The 21,618-nt window shown below is 48.1% G+C and overlaps 1 protein-coding gene across 2 annotated transcripts in view; it reads right to left on the bottom strand.

Annotated features, from left to right (window-relative positions):
- Positions 1-4,009: 4,009 nt before the first annotated feature.
- The window catches only part of abl1 (abl oncogene 1, non-receptor tyrosine kinase), a 230,514-nt gene continuing 212,905 nt past the window's right edge, over positions 4,010-21,618 (bottom strand). For both annotated transcript variants that reach the window (XM_085965314.1, XM_085965315.1), the window contains exons 10-11: positions 17,615-17,785; positions 4,010-15,907 (exon numbers count right to left, since the gene is read on the bottom strand). In XM_085965314.1, coding sequence (XP_085821440.1) covers positions 14,199-15,907; positions 17,615-17,785 — 1,880 coding nt within the window. In that variant the 3' untranslated portion in view covers positions 4,010-14,198. The remainder of the gene's footprint in view (positions 15,908-17,614; positions 17,786-21,618) is intronic.

Here is a 21,618-nt window from a genome sequence, read left to right on the forward strand (position 1 = left end):
CTCAACTCCTCTCAAAACCTTCTACCAATTACTTTAAATCTATGCCCCTGGTTATTGACCTCTCTGAAGGAAATGGGTCCTTCCTATCCACTCTATCTAGGCCTCTCATAATTTTATACACCTCAATAAGGTCTCCCTTCAAGCCTCCTCTGTTCCAAAGAAAACAGCCCCAGCCTATCCAACCTTTCCTCATAGCTAAAATTTTCCAGTCCTGGCAACATCCTCGTAAATCTCCTCTGTACCCTCTCTAGTGCAATCACATCTTTCCTGTAATGTGGTGACTTGCTTGACAGCATTTTATTTTCAAACGTGATTGACGGGAATGCAAATGGAGGAAGTCTCGGTAACGGATTTAAAAAAAAGATATTTAAAGAGCTGGATCAGTTCCGAGCACGGTCGTCAGCTTGGAATCTACAAGAGACACGGTTCAGACTAGCACTGCCCCTACCGTGATGAGAAATACAAAAAACAATCTGTCTAATTACAAAAGAACAGCTTCTGATCATTAGATTGTGATCTTTTACTGTTCACCTTTCAAGGAGATTGATGGGATTTCTACCACAAATAGATATATGAATTAGATGAAAGGACCGAGTGTAATGTATCCAAGTTTGCTGATGATACAAAGCTAGGTGGGACAGTAAGCTGTGAGGAGAACACAGAGTCTGCAAAGGGATATGGACAGACTAAGTGAGTGGGCAGTAAGGTGGCAGATGGAGTATAATGTGGGGAAAGGTGAGGTTATTCACTTTGGGAAGAAGAGTTTAGAAGAATGAGAGGGGATCTCATTGAAACTTATAAAATTCTAACAGGACTAGACAGACTAGATGCAGGAAGGATGTTCCCGATGGTCGGGGGAGTCCAGAACCAGGGGTCACAGTCTAAGGATAAGGGGTAAGCCATTTAGGACAGAGATGAGGAGGAATTTCTTCACCCAGAGAGTGGTGAACCTGTGGAATTCTCTACCACAGAAGGCAGTTGAGGCCAACTCATTAAATATATTCAAGAAGGAGTTAGATATATTTCTTAAGGCTAAAGGGATCAAGGGATATGGGGAGAAAGCAGGGACAGGGTACTGAGTTTGGATGATCAGCCATGATCTCATTGAATGGCGGAGCAGGCTCGAGGGGCCGAATGGCCGACTCCTGCTCCTATTTTCGATGTTAATAGGAAAACAGAATATTTTTTAAACGGTGAGAAACTATTAAATGTTGGTGTTCAGAGGGACTTGGGTGTCCTCGTACAAGAAACAGAGTTAGCATGTAGGTACAGCGAACAATTAGGAATTTCTTCACTCAGAGGGTTGTGAATCTTTGGAATTCTCTGCCCTGAAGGACTGTGGATGCTGAATCATTGAGTATATTCATGGCGGAGAGAGATTTTTGGACTGTAGGGGAATCAAGGGATAGGGCGGAAAAGTGGAGTTGAGGTCAAAGAGCCACCATGATCTTATTGAATGGCGTGAAGTGCTGTATGGCTTACTCCTAATAATTCTTATATTAGATACCTATTCACCCTTAGCTGAATAAATTAATTCACTAGTCCAAACCTAAACAATTTCTGAAGCTGCGATGCTCTTCCACTTATCGAAGAGGAGAGCGAGATCCCATGGAGTAATTCCAGTAAAAAAAAAAGTAACAAAATGGTTGTTTGTTATTCTGGGAACGTCACTGAAAGCTTACCTTGCTCTGGGGACGAGTGTTGGCAGGAGGCAACTTTGCTTTTCCAGGTGGGAACATTCCCTAGATCAACAACTTTTTAAAAACTTTTCATTGGTGTGAAGAAGCAGTGTGGCAGCAGCTGAAACGGCTCCTACTGCCACCAAATCTCGACGTGTATTTAATTGGAAAATGAATTTCAACATAGATAAGTGTGAGGTATTACATTTCGGTAAGAAAGATAGGGAGGTCACTTATTACTTGGAAAATAAACATCTAAATGGGGTAGATGAGCAAAGGGATCTCGGAGTACAAATACACAAATCACTTAAAGTAACCACGCAGGTTAATAAGGCCATAAAAAAGCAAACCAAGCACTAAGGTTTATTTCTAGAGGGATAGAATTGAAACGTGGAGAAGTTAGGCTAAACTTCTATCGAAGCTTGAGCGCGAGGGTGAAGGGAATAGAGGGTTATGCTGATAGAGTTAGAGGAGCAAGGATTGGAGGAGGCTCGTGTGGAGCATAAATGCCGGCATGGTCTGGTCTTGGCGAATGGCCTGTTCCTGTGCTGTATATTCTATGTAAAGATTGCAGTGTGATATGAAGTGGCTGTCTCCACCCCGCCCCCCGCCACAGACTGGCCGGTAAGCATGACCGAATGCAAGGTAATTCCTAAAGGAAGGACAAGACATTTATGTAGTGCCTTATCGCCTCAGTGATGTCTCAAAGTGCTTCCTGCACAATGGATGACTTTGAGGTGTAGTGAATATTGTTACGTAGATAATGGGGCAGGTATTTTTGAATGGACAGTTAAAACTCTCACACACAGCAATGAGATGAATCGGTATTTGGCGATATCGGTGGAGGGAGGAATTGCTGGTCTTGTTGGAGAGAGGACTTCTTGCCCCGATTGAATAGTGGCACAGGATCTTGTGAACCAATGGAGCAGGCAGATGCAACACCTCATCTACAGAAATGGCATATCTGACAACAACTGTAGGGGCATCATCTGAGATCAGGAACACAGAAACAGGAGCAGGCTATTCAGGCCCTCGAGTCTGCTCCGCCATTCAATTGGATCATGGCTGATCTGTACCTCAACTTCACTTACCTGCCTTAGCTCCATATCCCTCGATACCCCTTACCCAACAGAAATCTAGCGAGCTCAGTCTTGGAAGCTCCAATTGACCCCCAGCATCCACAACCTTTTGGGGAAGAGAATTCCAGATTTCCACCACCGAGTGAAGTGCTTCCTGACATCACCCGATTGGCCGAGCTCTAATTTTAAGGTTATGCTCCCTTGTTCTTGATTCCTCCACCAGAGCAAATAGTTCCTCAGTATCTACGCTAGCGAATCCTTTAAATATTTTAAACACCTCGATCAGATCACCCCTCAATCTTCTAAACTCAAGGGAGTACAAGCCAAGTTTATACGACCTGTCCTCATAATTTAACCCTCTAAACCCCAGTTCCCAGGCCATCCGGGCCCCCACCCTCCAGGCCATCCGGGCCCCCACCCTCCAGGCCATCCGGGCCCCCACACTCCAGGCCATCCGGGCCCCACAAGCTCCAGCAACTCATTCATAAATGTAGTTTTATTTCTTTGGCTCTGGTTGACTGATGGAATGATGTGGGCCTGGAGCTTTGGAAAGGGCTGTTCTTCCTGCTGTTGTCTTATTGGTGGCTCAGTCTGAACTCAGAACACCAGCTTTCAGCAAATCTGCAAATGAATGAGAACAGAAAGGAAGAAAGACTTGCATTTCTATAGCGCCTTTCACAACCTCAGGACAACCCAAAGCGCTTTACAGTCAATGAAGTACTTTTTGAAGTGTAGTCACTGTTGTAATGTAGGGAAATGCGGCAGCCAATTTGCGCACAGCAAGCTCACACAAACAGCAATGAGATAAAAGATCAGATAATCTGTTTATAGTGATGTTGGTTGAGGGATAAATATTGGCCAGGACACTGGGGAGAACTCCCCTGCTCTTCTTCGAAATAGTGGCCACGGGATCTTTTGCGTCCATCTGAGAGAGCAGACGAGGCCTCGGCTTAACATCTCATCCGAAAGACGGCACCTCCGACAGTGCAGCGCTCCCTCAGTACTGGCACCGGGAGTGTCAGCCTCTGGAGTGGGAACCCAGAAATGTCTGACTCAGAGGCGAGAGTGCTACCACTGAGCCACAGCTAACAGGTTTAAACTTTGTATGTGGCCAAGTGTCCATGATACAAGGACATAAAGCTGGAGTGGAGGGCCAACTAGATTTTTCCAGCCCTCAGGTGTGTATCACTGGCTGCTAATGCTTAATTCTGAATAACGTTTCTTTTGGAAAAAAAACAAAGACATCAATCATCAAGTACATAAACACAAATTGTATTTGACCAGGAAAATTAAAATTGCACCATAGATGTTACAGAAACAAAAAAGACATTTACACGTAAAAAGGAATACATGAATCACCCTACAAAATGCTGGTAATATCGAGAGAAAGATCAAAGATAATAGTGGCACAATATGCTGTCCAAATAAAACCGACAAAAAACAGACAGTACCTTGGCAAAAAAGATTCTGTTATCAACAAAAGGCAACTTGCGCGGTTCTTCAATTCCAACTCACAGCAGTCGGTAAGGGCGAGAGTGAAGGTCAGAACTTGACAACACTAATACTGAAATGATTTGGTTTTTTACTATAAATGGAACCGAGGAGATTAACAATGATACTGGATAATACAATCAAAATCGCAGAAGGTAATCCAACAAAGGTACTTTGAGGGGGTTTAACTGCACTACCAATAGTTCAACAGGTGACCTGTCTTGGATTATAGGTGTGCCCTGCTGGCCCAGGACCTGGTGTCTGGGTTATCTAAGTCTCCTGCGAGTCAGACCCCTGTAAACATTGGCAATGGCCACTGTATCCTTTTTTTGGGTTGGTCTTTCCGATGGGTGTAAACATTGGCGATGGCCATCGAGTTGCTACTGGGTACGTTTACAAGGCGCGTTGCTTTGAGGGGACTCAGAGGTGGGCAGTGGAACCGGCTTGCCGAGGGGTGGGCAGGCAACGGCCAATGATTCCCGATTCAATGGCTTAGAAAGGAAAGGAGCCCCTTTGAAAAGCGGCAGCAGTTTATCCCGGTGACCACATGTAGAACCTGCTTGTTGTATAATTAAAATGTTTTAACATATTTTGTTACTAGAGGAAAAAAAATCAGTAACTTAATTATGGGTCCGAATGTTTGTAAAATAGTTCACTCATGTGAAATAGCACTGATGGGGCAGGAGGGGTGAGCAATTCCAGATTTATTTTTGTACAAAAGAGGGATCTGCAGCCACACACTCATCGAATGCGCTCGGTTGAGAGTGACAATGCCAAGTATCTCTCCATTCATGTGCACCAGTCACAGAGCTCTCCCAAGCACATCCTATGTACAATTCTATCCCAAACTGCTCATGAATGCAAGTAAAAGCAAAACTCTATAAACGGATGGATGTTGTTTAAAAAAGGGATTCTCTGATGCAGCAGTCTGGCACTGTGGCAGCTGAAGCATTGAGATCAAGACACTCAACACCTGCCTACCTGGGTCAACTGGCCTTAACTTTCAACTGAATTTGGAGATGGGGGCATGTTATCCTCGGGGGGGGGGGGGGGTATATCTGCCACAGTGTAGAAACTAGCTCTTTAAAAATAATTTAAAAACCTGCACCTGCCTCCAGGTACAGGGCAGCGAGGGTCGGAGAGGAAGGAGCCTGCAGCCCAGTTGGATGTGTTCAAGTGAGCGACCATTGGGAAGAGGAGGAATGGAGAGGGAAAAAAAACTGAATGTAAAACCTGAGTCAAATAAATAAATAAATAAAGGGCAACCCTATCGTGCTCACCTACACACCCACCACTCCGGATACACTGATTAACTCACAGCGAGTGACCAAGTATATCGCAAGTTTCAGATCAGGTGTCGATTATAATTCATGGACTGTGTCTGTTGGGTTGCTTTTTTTTTAAATCGCAAAGTGACATTAAATGTTGACACCTCTGATTTGTTTTAAATGCCATTTTTTGAATCATTGGCATCGAGAAGGGCAGTGAGCTCCATCACTGTCCGGCTACAACAGGTAAACAAGGACCGAGTCAGATTCAACAGTTGCACCCACTGTAAAAATGGGCTAATTCTTGTATCAGACGGATCTTTTTGTAGGACACGGTAGAAGAAATGATTCCCCACCCCAAAATGAATCTCAAGTGCTTTAAATATCTTTTTTTTTTAATTACAATTTGAAAACATTATGTACCATTTTGTAATTGTGGTGCTCCACATTTTCACAGTACAAACTATCCACTGAAATAGTTATTGACAGAATTCAATGAATTATTGCCACGGACAAGCTTTTTTTTTTAATTGGGGGGGGGGGGGCACCCTGGGAATGGAACTAGCGAGGGTGAAATATTGTTTATTGAAGAACAACTACCCCAAGGGCACTTTCACACCCAATATAATGACATGGATTGCCACCTGATACTAAAGAGACACCAGGACCGCCTGCTTAAAGCACATTTAAAGTTTCAGCAAGGTTTAACATACACCAGCTGGCGAATTGGTAACTTCTGCCACCGCTTCCGAGACCAACAACTTGTATTCATTGGCAAAGTGCTGCTAAATAAATGGCAGATGAGCGGAGCCTGATTTAATAAAGTCCCACACAAACTAGGGGCAACTCCAGCTACAGTGGTTCTGTCGTGTGCGGTTACACGGTACGCACTTCTGCAATTCGATTTGCCCAGGTGTATTTCCCCACACCCCAGTTTAAAGAAAAACCTCATCTGTAACAACTGGCGACTTGCCAGTTCTTAAGCCAGGTCTGAATGTGCCAGCCCTGTGTTCTGCGTGACTCAGTCAGTAATTCACAGTTTTGAAATCGGATTCCAATGCGACTGAGTGCTCGGGACAAAGCTGGAAAGCTAATGTTATTACAGGATCGTTGAACCTGCCCCAGAATTAGACGTGCTTTTCCAGTCATTGGCTCTGAAGGGGACGGTGTTCTATCGGGCTGGCTCCCTCTGGTTGTATTTAGAGTCAGTAAATACGATCTATGACCTTAATATGGAGAGAACAAGAGAGCCTTTGATTAGCAGTTACAGAAGGGACCAGACCTGGAGTGCCTGAATAATGGTCTGGTCCATCAGACACTGGGACCGAGGTAACTTCAGCATTCCAATTTTCATGGCCGAGCTCATTTCTAGCATAACAAATTAATAAATATAGATGAAAAAAAGTGTCAAGACAAGTTTGTCATGTTTCAGGCATCACACTTGGTCAAACTTAAAAAAATAAAGCATTAAAAAAAAGTCAGTCATTTTTCAATCTATGGAAAAACTTCGGCAGAAAACCCCGTCTGATTGACCTCAAGATGTCCTTTAAAGCAATTAGCCTCTAACTGACCTACTTGCACCAATTAGCCTCTAACTGACCTACATGCACCAATTAGCCTCTAACTGGCCTACTTGCATCAATTTAACCTTGTGGCCTTGAATGAACAGACAGCGACACCTTTACTACAGAATAATACACAGCGGACCACATGGTTTAATCCTCCTGTCCAACCTCTCTAACCGTGAGCAATGCCATGGGGGAATCTGTTAATTATACCTTTAAACAAAGATATCCTGTAGAAACAGGACTTGATGTTTGTCTAATTTGCTATAACTAGGGGCCATAAGTATAAGCTCGTCACTAATAAATCCAATAGGGAATTCAGGAGAAACCTCTTTACCCAGAGAGTGGTGAGAATGTGGAACTCGCTCCCACAGGGAGTGGTTGAGGCGAATAGTGTAGATGCATTTAAGGGGAAGTTAGATAAACACACGAGGGAGAAAGGAATAGAAGGATATGCTGATGGGGTGAGATGAAGAGGGGTGGGAGGAAGCTGGTGTGGAGCATAAACACCGACATGGACTGGTTGGGCCAAATGGCCTGTTTTTGGACTGTAAATTCGATGTAATCCCCAAACAATGATGTGCCAATTGTATGAAGTTCCTATTTATTCAACTGTTCGAGAAATAACATTTTTACATGAAATTAAGAGTCATTACAAAGTAGTAATTGAATAAGGCTTGAAAAATGATGCGGGAGTTGAGGTTATTGCGGTTTTGCAACCATTCAAAATCATCATCTTTACAATGCACATTAATTTTATGGTCCACGCTCACCTTTGTGCTGATAGCATCTGCTGGAATGGTCTGCGTCATTGATCTAGGATGGTGACTGCACTGTTGGATTGATAAGGGGGCGTTGTCACTATGAATTCAGACATCTATCATTTGGAGTTGATCACTGGGACACGCTATGCCCGGTATATAGTCAGACTGCACTAACTCAAAAGATCAGCACTTGCCTTTATACAGGAGTATGTGGCTCCCACTCCTGTCAGAAGAATGAGCCTGGACAAGCTGGGTGAGGGTTTGGGTAATGAAGATGCGGGTGAGGGTGAGGTCGAGGGTGCAAGCGAGGGTGAGGATGCGGGTGAGGTTGAGGGCAGGGTCGAGGGTGAGGGTGAGGGTCTTTGAGCTGCTGTGGGCTCAGGCTGCAGCCTCCAGTGTGGAACGTGGAAGCGCGGAGGTTGGGAAGAGCAGTATAGCTGAGATGGCCGAAGGTGTGGATCAGGGTTTCGGAAGCAGTAACAAAGAGGTCGGAGCAGAGGAAGGAAATACTTCAGGCTGAAAGAAAGCAGCAAGTTTGGTAAATTAATACGTTCAACATTTCCGAACTTCACCGTGTCTCCCAGCATTAAAAATAATGATTAAAAGTCTTGCGCTGTTTAGAACACCCTTTGGTCTGGGTCACCAGAATAATTAGATTCAGGGGCACAGGTGCAGCCGTCAGACAGCAGCAATGTATTCTGCCCACTGGTTGATGCGTCTTACTGGCGCCCCGATTTGTAACAATGGACCAACGTTATCAGACTTGTTTTAAAAACACTGAGACAGCTAAGCCAGTAGGTATGCAGCGCAAGATTCTTAAAACTAGATGTAATGAGCAAGGACACACAGGCTGCAGTTATACTGCCACTCCTGCCTCGATGCAAGGTGGCTTCGGGCGGGCACCGGTGCAAAACTGAGCGCATTACAGCCGAGGTGGGACAAAGTGCCTCCAGCAGTCTGTCTTGTATCGGTCTGCATTCCCCAAGAATACAGTATGAATCCGTTCAGTTCTGGGCCCCGCACCTCAGGGTGGATATATTGGCCTTGGAGGGGATACAATCGCAGAATTATACCAGGGCTTAAAAGGGATAAATTATAAAGGCAGGTTGCACAGACTGGGCTTGTATTCCCTCGAGTTTAGACGGTTGGGGGTGATCTGAGCGAGGTGTTTAAACTGATAAAGGGATTCCATAGGGCAGATACAGAGAAACTATTTCCTCTGGTGGTGGTGGGGAGTCCAGAACAAGGGGGAGATAATCTTAACATTAGAGACAGGTCAGTGAGGAGTGAAATCAGGGAGCACTTTTTCACGCAAGGGGTAGTGGAAATCTGGAACACTCTCACCCAAAAGGCTGTGGGTGCTGGGGGTCACTTGAGATTTTCAAGACTGAGATCGATAGGTTTTTGTTGGGTAAGGGGTATCAAGGGATATGGAGCAAAGATACAGGTAAATGGAGCAAAGATACAGGTAAATGGAGTTAAGATACAGGTCAGCCATGATCTAACCGAATGGCGGAACAGGCTCGAGGGGCTGAATGGCCTGTTCTTGTTCCTAATCCAGACAAGCTCACATGGAGGGGGGTAAATGCTGATATGGACTGGTTGGGGTCAAATGCTCTGTTTCCCTGTTGTAACTTCCACATGCTTTCCTACACACAAAGCTGTTTTCACACTGATCTGGCGCTGACCTGCGTGAATCCGGCAATGTTCACTGTGGCGTTACCGGGAGCTGGTGGACACTTCCATCCTAAGTACTGTTTACAGGGGTGAAACAAATATAGCAGGTTCTGCCCCTGTCAACACTGTGCCTACATACCTGCTGTATAGTATTTGGAAACCGGAAATCTCTTTTTACAAAACAAAATACTGCCAGAACATACAGAATGAAAATAGTGCGGCCGTGAAAAATCCAACCAGTATTAGTGGAATCAAAGCTGAACCTGCGGGGCCATTGCAGAGGCTACATCTTCAGGGATTATCACTGTGAGGAGGGATCACAAAAAGTACACTAAGACCAGTTCTTAACTGTTTATACATGAGCTTCAGCAATGAAGCTAGACCTCAGCATAGAAAATATAGAAATATTCGATTTCTTTCAAGTCTTTTCAGATCATTAAGTGGAAATAAAATAAAACAGCAAGCTCTCAGATTCGCATACAGTCCGACTCTGACGAGGCCACATTTAGCCTTCCTTCTCCAGATCTCGAAGCAGTGCAGTTCTACAATCACAATGCTAAAAACACCTCATTCTAATAACCGACAAAAAAAAAATGGCTTCACTTTACAACTGATGAGTTTGGTGGCTGTTGAAGTCATTACACAATTGGTTAACAAACTTGGAAAAAAACATCTGTTTGGCTGAATCAATCTCTTGACTGCTGTGGGAAGGAAGTTAAGGCATTGCTTAATAAAACTAAAGTGTAAAGATAATCTTCACGTCTAAACCATCTTGATATTTCACATTGTGCTTCTACGGGTCTGTTTTCCAAGCCCCTAATGATTCAGAGTGAGAAGTGTCCAAGCTAATCACACACGTTAATGGTGTATTTAAGTGTCAGCCATCACAAAGGACCGGACTGCCCCATAAGCAGTGCATAGTGTACGTCTTAACAGCTTTATTACGGGCTGCTTCTGTGTGAATCCATCAAATCAAAAAAAACAGTAATTTCTCTCCCCCTCCCACCCAAAATACACACCATAAACTGCTCGGCTCATGTTGACATCAGGAAGGAGGATGTCAGTGGGCGGGTTTAACCTAATGATTACTAAAATGCTTGTGGATTCTTCAGTTTTTACAGGCAAGGTTCTGCAGTCATTAGCAACTTTCTGGCTGGTGAAAATCACAGGCTAAAGTGTTCCATTTGGTTCGAATGACCCGACTTACTTTGCACGAGTAAGTTTCGCGATTGGCAAATAACATTTACTGCTGGTGGCAATTTTAGTTCCACAGAGAGAGAGAGAAAAAAATCTTACTACTAATGAGAAATATTGCATTCAAGCCCTGCGAGTAGATCTCAGTTTGGGCAAGACTGAGACACAAGAATATAAATATTGAGCGATGGGACAGGTCCTTAAGTCTGCTTCAGTTAGCACAGTTAACGTTACCTATAGTTCTCAGAACCAATTATTTTGACACTCTGATTAAAATATTAATACCGCCAACTCACAATATTGCTGAATATCAGTAATATTAATTTGGCTGGGAATGTATAATCTTCATCTGAGGTGAAGACTTTGTTTGTTTTCTTAAATCTCATTTTAAGTTGACGAGTCAGGATCAGACCTATCTCACCATTAGGTTAAGTAGAAAGGGCAGGTGTTTCCATTGAAAAAGACTTCGATAGGGCCTTTCACCACCTCAGGACGTCCCAAAGCGCTTAACAGCCAATGAAGTACTTTTTGAAGTGTAGTCGCTGTTGTAATGTAGGAAACGCGGCAGCCATTTTGCACACAGCAAGCTCCCACAAACAGCAATGTGATAATGACCGGATAATCTGTTTTTAGTGATGTTGGTTGAGTGATAAATATTGGCCAGGACACCGGGGAGAACTCCCCATCTCTTCTTCAAAATAGTGCCGTGGGATCTTTTATGTCTACCTGAGGGGGCAGACGGGGCCTCGGTTTAACGTCTCATCCGAAAGACGGCACCTCCGACAGTGCGGCGCTCACTCCGAACTGCACTGGAGTGTCAGCCTGGATTTTTGTGCTCAAGTCTCTGGAGTGGGACTTGATCCCACGACCTTCTGCCTCAGAGGTGGGAGTGCTGCCCACTGAGCCACGGCTGCACCTGAGTCTTGGCATTCTGGACCCTCAAAGTCCAGGCAACTTGGTTCTATTTATCTTGTATTTCTTATTTGCTGGTTTAGCCTTGTTTGAACTTTGTAGACCTGGAGTTTTGGAAGAGGCTGTTTTTAAAGCTGTAGGTGGATAAATTCTAAACGAGTGTGGTTACTTTCAGGTGAACGGGATAGTATCAGCAACGTTAAGATATCTGCAGCTTAGCGAGTATGTGGATTTAAACTTTGGAACGTGGCCTCCTAAGGCTCTATGCTACACACCTGTGACACCCATGGAAACAGAAATCTGGGACTGGCCACACTTACTGCTGATAGTACCTCCTGTTACAACTAGCGGGATGGAGGAGCCAGATTAATGTTTGATTGGGGGGCGGGTGGGGGAGAGAAACAGTGATATTACAGACAGCAATTTCTGGTTAACTTGCTAAAACCTCCTTTTTGCAGAGCATGCCTGACTGAGTGTATTAAGTGCTGTCAAGTTTGAGCCAAACCCTGCCGGGCAACCCCCGAGTGCTCTGAACATGGGAGCGCCAACACAGCCTGGGCCGCGTAGCTGGGATCGCGGGCAGAGCAGTAGCTGGGTGCCAGCTCCCCGTGTCTACACCGCCAAATCTGCTCTCTGCTTCGGGTCGCCAAGCCGCCAGGAATGAAAGGTTCATCTGTGGGACACTGCTGCGAGGAACTCCGGGAGAAAAACCACAGGGGCGGTTAAAAAAAAAACAATGGTGCCTTTTTATTTTTCCATTTTCTTTTGAATCTATCCGTTGTGTAAAAATATTGGAGATGGGGGTAAAGAGGGCGTTTGAGCGGGCGGGGCGATCGGAGGCGAGAGGTCACATGGTGAACCCTCCAGAACTATGTCCAACCAGATTTGCCAACCGCATCTCTGCTCCTAGCGGCAAAATGCGTTGGCCAATGAAGACGTGAGTCTACAATTCTAGTACTGGGGTACAGTCGTGTCAATGGGGGGGGAGGTTGGCAGGGTACGGACTCCAAACTTCAACAGGCACCAGTGCAAAGGGTCGGTAATTAAAACTGAATCACGTGAAGCCCCCCTCACACCCTGAATATAAAAAAAAACATCCCAGCCCAGGATGGGATTCGCCACCTTCAGGCAGCGGAGCTATGGCTGATTTTGACGGCCTCCTCCGTCGGTCTGAGCTTCTGAACGAAGCGCCAGCGGCAGTGAGGTAGGAATTGTTGGAGCGGTGAGGTGTCGTTTGATGCTGGCAGCTGCGGCACTACTGTACTCACAGATGCTTGCTAATTAGTCAAAGCAACCGCTTTAGTAAGTGATCAGGGCAGGGCCTGGCATCGAGCTTTAAGCGTGCAGCCATAGTGCTGAAATCCGATGGTCTCATACCCCAGAGGAGGGCGCTGCCTGGTAAAGTGCCAATGGCATTTGTTGTGCTAATTGTATGGAGCTTCTGTCTGTTGTTTAACACTGTCAGGGCAAAACTGTACCACTTAAAAAACAATTAGGTGCAAGTGGTGGAAGGTGAACTGCGGTGAAGGATGCAAGGGGCCATCAACATGCCAAAGTATTTAGTTAAGGTGGAATGAAGTCAGTTTCCTTCTCCACCCTCTCTCCCAACTTATAAAAAGAGTTTCTTGATTTTATGTAACAAATGTCAATTATTTTCTGATTTGGGGTGGGGGGGGGGGGGGGGAGATGCACTTTCAAAGCTGTGCTGACACAAGTCACCATTCAACCTGTTCATGGACGCTCCCTAGATGAATTAGCGCTTGCAAGTGAGATTAGTGCAGTTCGCCGGGCAGGGAAGCGACATCCCACCAGCAAAGCAAACAAGCTTAATTATCAGCTTGCCAGCCACAAAACGTGACACACCAATGACTGAGCTGGCTTCTGGAAAATTGACACTGAGCATCGCGGGAGCCCATCATCTAGGAGCCGGCGATCCTCTCGTATTTTGGAGTGGGATTAACTGCTCTCGCACTGAAGCCGCTAGTTAAGGGAGAAAGGAGTAGAGGGTCTGCTGATGGGGTGAGATGAAGGGAGTGGGAGGAGCTGGCAAGGACCCGTTGGGCCTGTTTCTGTGCTGTAAAGTTGCATGTATGAAAGGAAAGAAAGACTTGCATTTCTCCAGCGCCTTTCACCACCTCAGGACGTCCCAAAGCGCTTTACAGCCAATGAAGTACTTTTTGAAGTGTAGTCACTGTTGTAATGTGGGAAACGCGGCAGCCAATTTGCGCACAGCAAGCTCCCACAAACAGCAGTGCGCTAATGACCAGATCATCTATTTTTGTTATGTTGGTTGTGGGATAAATATTGGCCCAGGACACCGGGGAGAGCTCCCTTGCTGTAATAACAAAGCCCTGACGAGAGGTAACTGAAGCAGACGTGGGGAATTTACAGGGCTACCGAGCAACGAACGCTGTGTTTGTGTGCACACCCCTGGCCGTCAGCCGGATTCAAGTCCTTCTCCTGATTCTATCACACTGTTACGGAGTCTGGGAGCAGCTTTTTGTGTTTGTGTGTTGTGTGTGTGTGTATATATATTTGTTTTTCCCCACCACCCACCCCCGAGCCTTTGCTACCTCTGGACGATGTCACTGATTTCTTTGACGGACGAGAGGAGTTTGGTAAAGTCCTGGCTGGCAGAGCAGATCTGTAACTGGCGCAGGTTGCTTTCCAGCTTGTTGATGGCCTCCCTGAAGGCGAACTTGTTGCGCATCTGTTGGATGGAGTCCACGTAGCTGACGCAGAAGGTGTAGAGGTTCTTGGCCGCCTCCAGCACGGCGCCGTGGCTGGCCGTCTGCTCAGAGTTCTTGCCGATGGCGACCCGCAGCGCTTCCGTGCTCTCCAAAACCGTGTCCCTGGTGATGTTGGCGCTGGCCATTCTCTCAGGCTGCTGCCGCGTCTTGCGCAGGGAGACCCGGGTGGAGATGAGGGGAATGAAGGCCGAGGAGGGCTGGTCGCCGCTCGGGGTTGGCAAGGCGGAGGGCGAGGGGCCGGCCGAGGGCTTGGCGGACTGGGGCCTCGGCACCGAGTGGAGGGCGGGCCTTTTGACCGCCTCCCCCGGCGGGCTGGCCTTCGAGGCCTCGGCGTCGGGGGCCTGCTTGGGCTTGACGCCCGCCGCTGTCTCGCCTGCGGCCTCGTGGCTCGGGCTCCGAGGCGGTCTGATGGCTTTCGCAGCTGCTGCTGCCGGCGGAGGCGGAGGGGGAGCCGGCTTCGATTTCTGCAGCTTGCCCCGGTCCCTGATGGGGGCCGACAGCAGTTGGTCGGGGGCCTGCTTGAACCTTCGTCCCCTCGAGTCGTCGTTCAGCAGCTTCACCCCTCCCGGGAATGGCGTGGAGCTCGGTTTCACTGCGGCGGGAGCAGCAGCAACGCTGGAGGACACGTGCTCCTGTTGGGAGGCACAACTTAAGGCACAAATCTTCCCGCCCTCATCCCGGTCCTTGAGGGCGAGGCCGCTGGACACTGGATGCCGGCGGACAAGCTTCGGAGTTGATGCCGGCGGACTTGAGCTGGGGCTGGACTCCAGGTTATTAAAAACCTCGTCGTTCAACTCCTCGGTCTTTTTGGGCAGGCGAGGCGGGGCGCTCAGGCTTCCCCGAGGCAGGATGTCCACTTTAGTCTCGTTTGTCCGCTTTCGGGGCAAGGCCGGCTTCTCACTGCGGTCAGTGCCAGCGGCCGCGGCCGATTCCGACTGCTTTCCCGCCGACTGCAGGTCCCGAGGGAGAGTCAGCGCTTTCCGCTCCATCTCCTTGCCCCCCGGCGGCATCGAGGAGGCCGAGCAAGATCTCATGAAGCGCTTCGAGTTCGAGATGGGCTCCTCCTCGTTGCCCGCAGCTTTGCCCACGGCCAAAGTACTGGACTTCTTTAAATGCGGAGAGAAGAAGCCAGTCGTTCCCAAGAAGCTGCCATTTGTGACTCCTCCTCCTCCATTGTTGGTGCTTGGTGTCCCAGTGCTAAACGAGTGCTGGAATTTGGTCGGGTCGATGGTGTCGAGAGGCGCCGTGCTATTGACAAAGGCTCCGTTGTTGGCATCTTTGGCGGCGGCGTCCTCCGCCACCTCTCCCTTTCTCTCCGCCTGGCCGTCCATATCACGGAACGAGCTGCTGCGTTTGGGAGGCGTGGGCGCAGTCTTCTTCTTCTTTTTGATGAAGGAGCTGAAGATCGAACTGGACTTGCCTTTCTCCTTGGTGAAAGACTGCAAACGCTCGTCGTCCAAGGTGCTGTCTGGGTCTCTGTCCTTGCGTAGCAGCATTGGAGAAATGGCCATCTCGTGATCCCCGGAATCTGCACACACACAGAGGCAAACATGAACAAGCTGCACCTCCTGTTCTGCACAGGATTGTACTTACTCAGGGACTCTGGGCAACCAAACATTATTCTTGATGTCCAAACAAGTGGTCAGACTGACTTTTGCAACTGTTGCGCTGCGAGTGTAGCCCCTCTGTCTAGTCGTGGGGGGAAAAAACAGAGGAAGAGAGGTGGGTGTGCGCGGCGGGCTGTGTGGGTGGGGGGGGCGAGGCTGGCTGGGTGGGGGGGGGGGCGGCTCTGTGGGTGGGTGGGGGCGGCTGTGTGGGTGGGGGGCAGGCTGTGTGGAGGAAGATAGGTGTGTTTGTGTGGCGTGTGTGTGTGTGTGTGTGGGTGGGGTGTGTGGGTGGGGGGTGTGTGTGTGTGTGTGGTGTGTGGTGTGTGTGTGGTGTGTGTGTGTGTGGTGTGTGGTGTGGGGTGTGTGGTGTGTGGTGTGTGTGTGTGTGGGTGGGGTGTGTGGGTGTGTGTGTGTGTGGCGTGTGTGTGTGTGTGTGTGTGGTGATGAGAGGGCTCTGGGTTAGATCCAGCTCAGACTGATGGGATGAAGGGTCCATTGTGTGAAATGAGTTTGGATGCTCTCAATCTAGTACTGAGTGGGCGTGGGCCGACGGCACCGGATTACCCCTCAGAGAGGCCACAGGACGGCTGGTATAGGCACTGGGCGGGGGGGGGGGGGGGGGGGGGTGGGGAATTGTCACATTGGTGAAGCAGGGGGAGCCCTGTTGGGGTTTGGGGCTAAGGCAGGTTGGTAGAGGCACAGTTGAGAGAGCTTTACTGAGCTGTGTCTAAAACGGAAAGCGTCCCTTTCTCCAAGACTGACATCACCCCACCCTCACTTTGATCAGCGCAAAAGGGGAGAAAAATAAAACGCTACAAGTAATTTGAAACTATTACACAGTGGATACACGACTCAGTACTCAGCCCCTAGGGATCTTATTAATGACGCCACACAATGCAACTCACTGTTTAATTTTTATTACCTCTGCCTTAAACAAAGTGGCAGCATTTTTATGCTGCTTTCAAGAGATCTGTATAGTTCAACTAACATGCAAATAAAGATTAATTTTGATTCCAGCGCAACATGTTGATGGGGTTAGATGACGTATACGGAGGGAGGAGGCTCGTGTGGAGCGTAAACACCGGCACAGACCAGTTGGGCCGAATGGCCTGTTCCTGCCCTGTAAAAACCTAATGTCAAGAACCACTTTCGGGGTCGGTGAGCGGTGCCGCCCCAAGTGAGATTAGGGCAGTTCGCCAGGCAGGGAAGCGACATCACACCAGCAAAGCAAACGAGCTTCATTATCAGCTTGCCAGCCACAAAACGTGACACACCAATGACAGCTGGCTTCTGGAAAATTTACGCCAAGCATTGCGGGAGACCATCATCTGGGAACCAGCACTCCTCTCGTATTTTGGAGTGGGATTCGCCGCTCTTGCACTGAAGCTGACAAGTACACGAGGGAGAAAGGAATAGAACGATATGTTGAAGGGGTGAGATGAAGTAGGGGCTGGGAGGAGGCTGGTGTGGAGCATAAACACCGGCATGAACCAGTCGGGCTGAATGGCCTGTTTCTGTGCTGTAAAACTCAATGTCAAGATTGATTTTTGAGTTCAGTGCATAATCTTGCTGCCCCCGCTTTCGTTACTCACACTCCTGCTATCCTTCACATGTAGCGCAAGACGTACCATGTTCGTTCGGCAGTTTAAATATTGAATGGGATGTCTCTTGGACCTCGTTTGGCTCCTTGCTCTCGGCCGTCCTGCGAAGGGTGCGTGTCTTGGTCGGCAGTTCTGGTGCCTGTGGCTTGTTGCTGCCACAGCACTTCCCTCCTTTCTTTCCCAGTTCTTTTTCGACCTCTGAAAAGCACGCGACAAAGATCAGCGCGACGTTCCTGGATTGTTAAAGTAAGGAAATTGTCGAATTTCTGTTCAAATCGTGGTAGGGTTTCCAAAATTAAATACAGGAGGGGGACGGTCAGACAACCTGCTCACCATCAGCCTGCTGATGTCTGGAAACTTAGCACAGACCAATTAAACAATGGAAGGTGCTTAATGTTTAACAATCGACTGATCCATAAAATGCAAAACACCACACCAGGCATCTGTTTATGTAACCTAGAGATTAATGTCATATTTTGCACACAAAACTAACTGATCATTCAATGATGAACCCAATGCTTTGGCCACAAAAACATCCAGCTGTAGATTGAGCAGTGAGTACTGAAAATACTTATACACACCCATTCACTCCCTGTAAACACTGTCACTCCCATTCACTCCCTGAAAACACCGTCACTCCCATTCACTCCCTGTAAACACTGTCACTCCCATTCACTCCCTGTAAACACTTTCACACCCATTCACTCCCTGTAAACACTGTCAATCCCATTCACTCCCTGTAAACACCGTCACTCCCATTCACTCCCTGTAAACACCGTCACACCCATTCACTCCCTGTAAACACTGTCACTCCCATTCACTCCCTGTAAACACTGTCACTCCCATTCACTCCCTGTAAACACCGTCACTCCCATTCACTCCCTGTAAACACCGTCACACCCATTCACTCCCTGTAAACACCGTCACACCCATTCACTCCCTGTAAACACTGTCACTCCCATTCACTCCCTGTAAACACCGTCACACCCATTCACTCCCTGTAAACACCGTCACACCCATTCACTCCCTGTAAACACCGTCACTCCCATTCACTCCCTGTAAACACCGTCACACCCATTCACTCCCTGTAAACACCGTCACTCCCATTCACTCCCTGTAAACAGTCAGTCCCATTCACTCCCTGTAAACACCGTCACTCCCATTCACTCACTGTAAACACTGTCACACCCATTCACTCCCTGTAAACACTGTCACACCCATTCACTCCCTGTAAACACTTTCACACCCATTCACTCCCTGTAAACACTGTCAATCCCATTCACTCCCTGTAAACACCGTCACTCCCATTCACTCCCTGTAAACACCGTCACACCCATTCACTCCCTGTAAACACTGTCACTCCCATTCACTCCCTGTAAACACTGTCACTCCCATTCACTCCCTGTAAACACCGTCACTCCCATTCACTCCCTGGAAACACCGTCACACCCATTCACTCCCTGTAAACACCGTCACACCCATTCACTCGCTGTAAACACTGTCACTCCCATTCACTCCCTGTAAACACCGTCACACCCATTCACTCCCTGTAAACACCGTCACACCCATTCACTCCAGTAAACACTGTCACTCCCATTCACTCCCTGTAAACAGTCACTCCCATTCACTCCCTGTAAACACCGTCACTCCCATTCACTCACTGTAAACACCGTCACACCCATTCACTCCCTGTAAACACTGTCACACCCATTCACTCCCTGTAAACACTGTCACACCCATTCACTCCCTGTAAACACCGTCACTCCCATTCACTCCCTGTAAACACCGTCACTCCCATTCACTCCCGGTAAACACCGTCACACCCATTCACTCCCTGTAAACACCGTCACACCCATTCACTCCCTGTAAACACCGTCACACCCATTCACTCCCGGTAAACACCGTCACTCCCATTCACTCCCTGTAAACACTGTCACTCCCATTCACTCCCTGTAAACACCGTCACACCCATTCACTCCCTGTAAACACCGTCACACCCATTCACTCCCTGTAAACACCGTCACTCCCATTCACTCCCGCTAAACACTGTCACACCCATTCACGCCCAGTAAACACCGTCACTCCCATTCACTCCCGCTAAACACCGTCACTCCCATTCACTCCCTGTAAACACCGTCACACCCATTCACTCCCTGTAAACACTGTCACACCCATTCACTCCCTGTAAACACCGTCACTCCCATTCACTCCCTGTAAACACCGTCACTCCCATTCACTCCCTGTAAACACCGTCACTCCCATTCACTCCCGCTAAACACCGTCACTCCCATTCACTCCCTGTAAACACCGTCACACCCATTCACTCCCTGTAAACACTGTCACACCCATTCACTCCCTGTAAACACCGTCACTCCCATTCACTCCCTGTAAACACCGTCACTCCCATTCACTCCCTGTAAACACTGTCACTCCCATTCACTCCCTGTAAACACCGTCACTCCCATTCACTCCGTGTAAACACCGTCACTCCCATTCACTCCCTGTAAACACCGTCACTCCCATTCACTCCCTGTAAACACCGCCACTCCCATTCACTCCCTGTAAACACCGTCACTCCCATTCACTCACTGTAAACGCCGTCACACCCATTCACTCCCTGTAAACACCGTCACTCCCATTCACTCCCTGTAAACACCGTCACACCCATTCACTCCCTGTAAACACCGTCACACCCATTCACTCCCTGTAAACACCGTCACTCCCATTCACTCCCTGTAAACACCGTCACTCCCATTCACTCCCTGTAAACACCGTCACTCCCATTCACTCCCTGTAAACACCGTCACTCCCATTCACTCCCTGTAAACACCGTCACTCCCATTCACTCCCTGTAAACACTGTCACTCCCATTCACTCCCTGTAAACACCGTCACACCCATTCACTCCCGGTAAACACCGTCACACCCATTCACTCCCTGTAAACACTGTCACTCCCATTCACTCCCTGTAAACACCGTCACTCCCATTCACTCCCTGTAAGCACCGTCACACCCATTCACTCCCTGTAAACACCGTCACACCCATTCACTCCCTGTAAACACTGTCACACCCATTCACTCCCTGTAAACACTGTCACTCCCATTCACTCCCTGTAAACACTGTCACTCCCATTCACTCCCTGTAAACACTGTCACACCCATTCACTCCCTGTAAACACTGTCACTCCCATTCACTCCCTGTAAACACTGTCACTCCCATTCACTCCCTGTAAACACTGTCACACCCATTCACTCCCTGTAAACACTGTCACACCCATTCACTCCCTGTAAACACTGTCACTCCCATTCACTCCCTGTAAACACTGTCACACCCATTCACTCCCTGTAAACACCGTCACTCCCATTCACTCCCTGTAAACACCGTCACACCCATTCACTCCCTGTAAACACCGTCACACCCATTCACTCCCTGTAAACACCGTCACTCCCATTCACTCCCTGTAAACGCCGTCACACCCATTCACTCCCTGTAAACGCCGTCACACCCATTCACTCCCTGTAAACGCCGTCACTCCCATTCACTCCCTGTAAACGCCGTCACACCCATTCACTCCTTGTAAACACTGTCACACCCATTCACTCCCTGTAAACACCGTCACTCCCATTCACTCCCTGTAAACACCTTCACTCCCATTCACTCCCTGTAAACACTGTCACACCCATTCACTCCCTGTAAACACCGTCACTCCCATTCACTCCCGGTAAACACCGTCACACCCATTCACTCCCTGTAAACACCGTCACTCCCATTCACTCCCTGTAAACACCGTCACACCCATTCACTCCCTGTAAACACCGTCACACACATTCACTCCCTGTAAACACCGTCACACCCATTCACTCCCTGTAAACACCGTCACTCCCATTCACTCCCTGTAAACACCGTCACACCCATTCACTCCCTGTAAACACCGTCACACCCATTCACTCCCTGCAAACACCGTCACACACATTCACTCCCTGTAAACACCGTCACTCCCATTCACTCCCTGTAAACACCGTCACACCCAT

This window comes from Somniosus microcephalus, chromosome 23 (assembly GCF_052327205.1).
Source record: "Somniosus microcephalus isolate GS21.2 chromosome 23, FLI_Smic_1.0, whole genome shotgun sequence".
Lineage (NCBI taxonomy): Eukaryota > Metazoa > Chordata > Chondrichthyes > Squaliformes > Somniosidae > Somniosus > Somniosus microcephalus.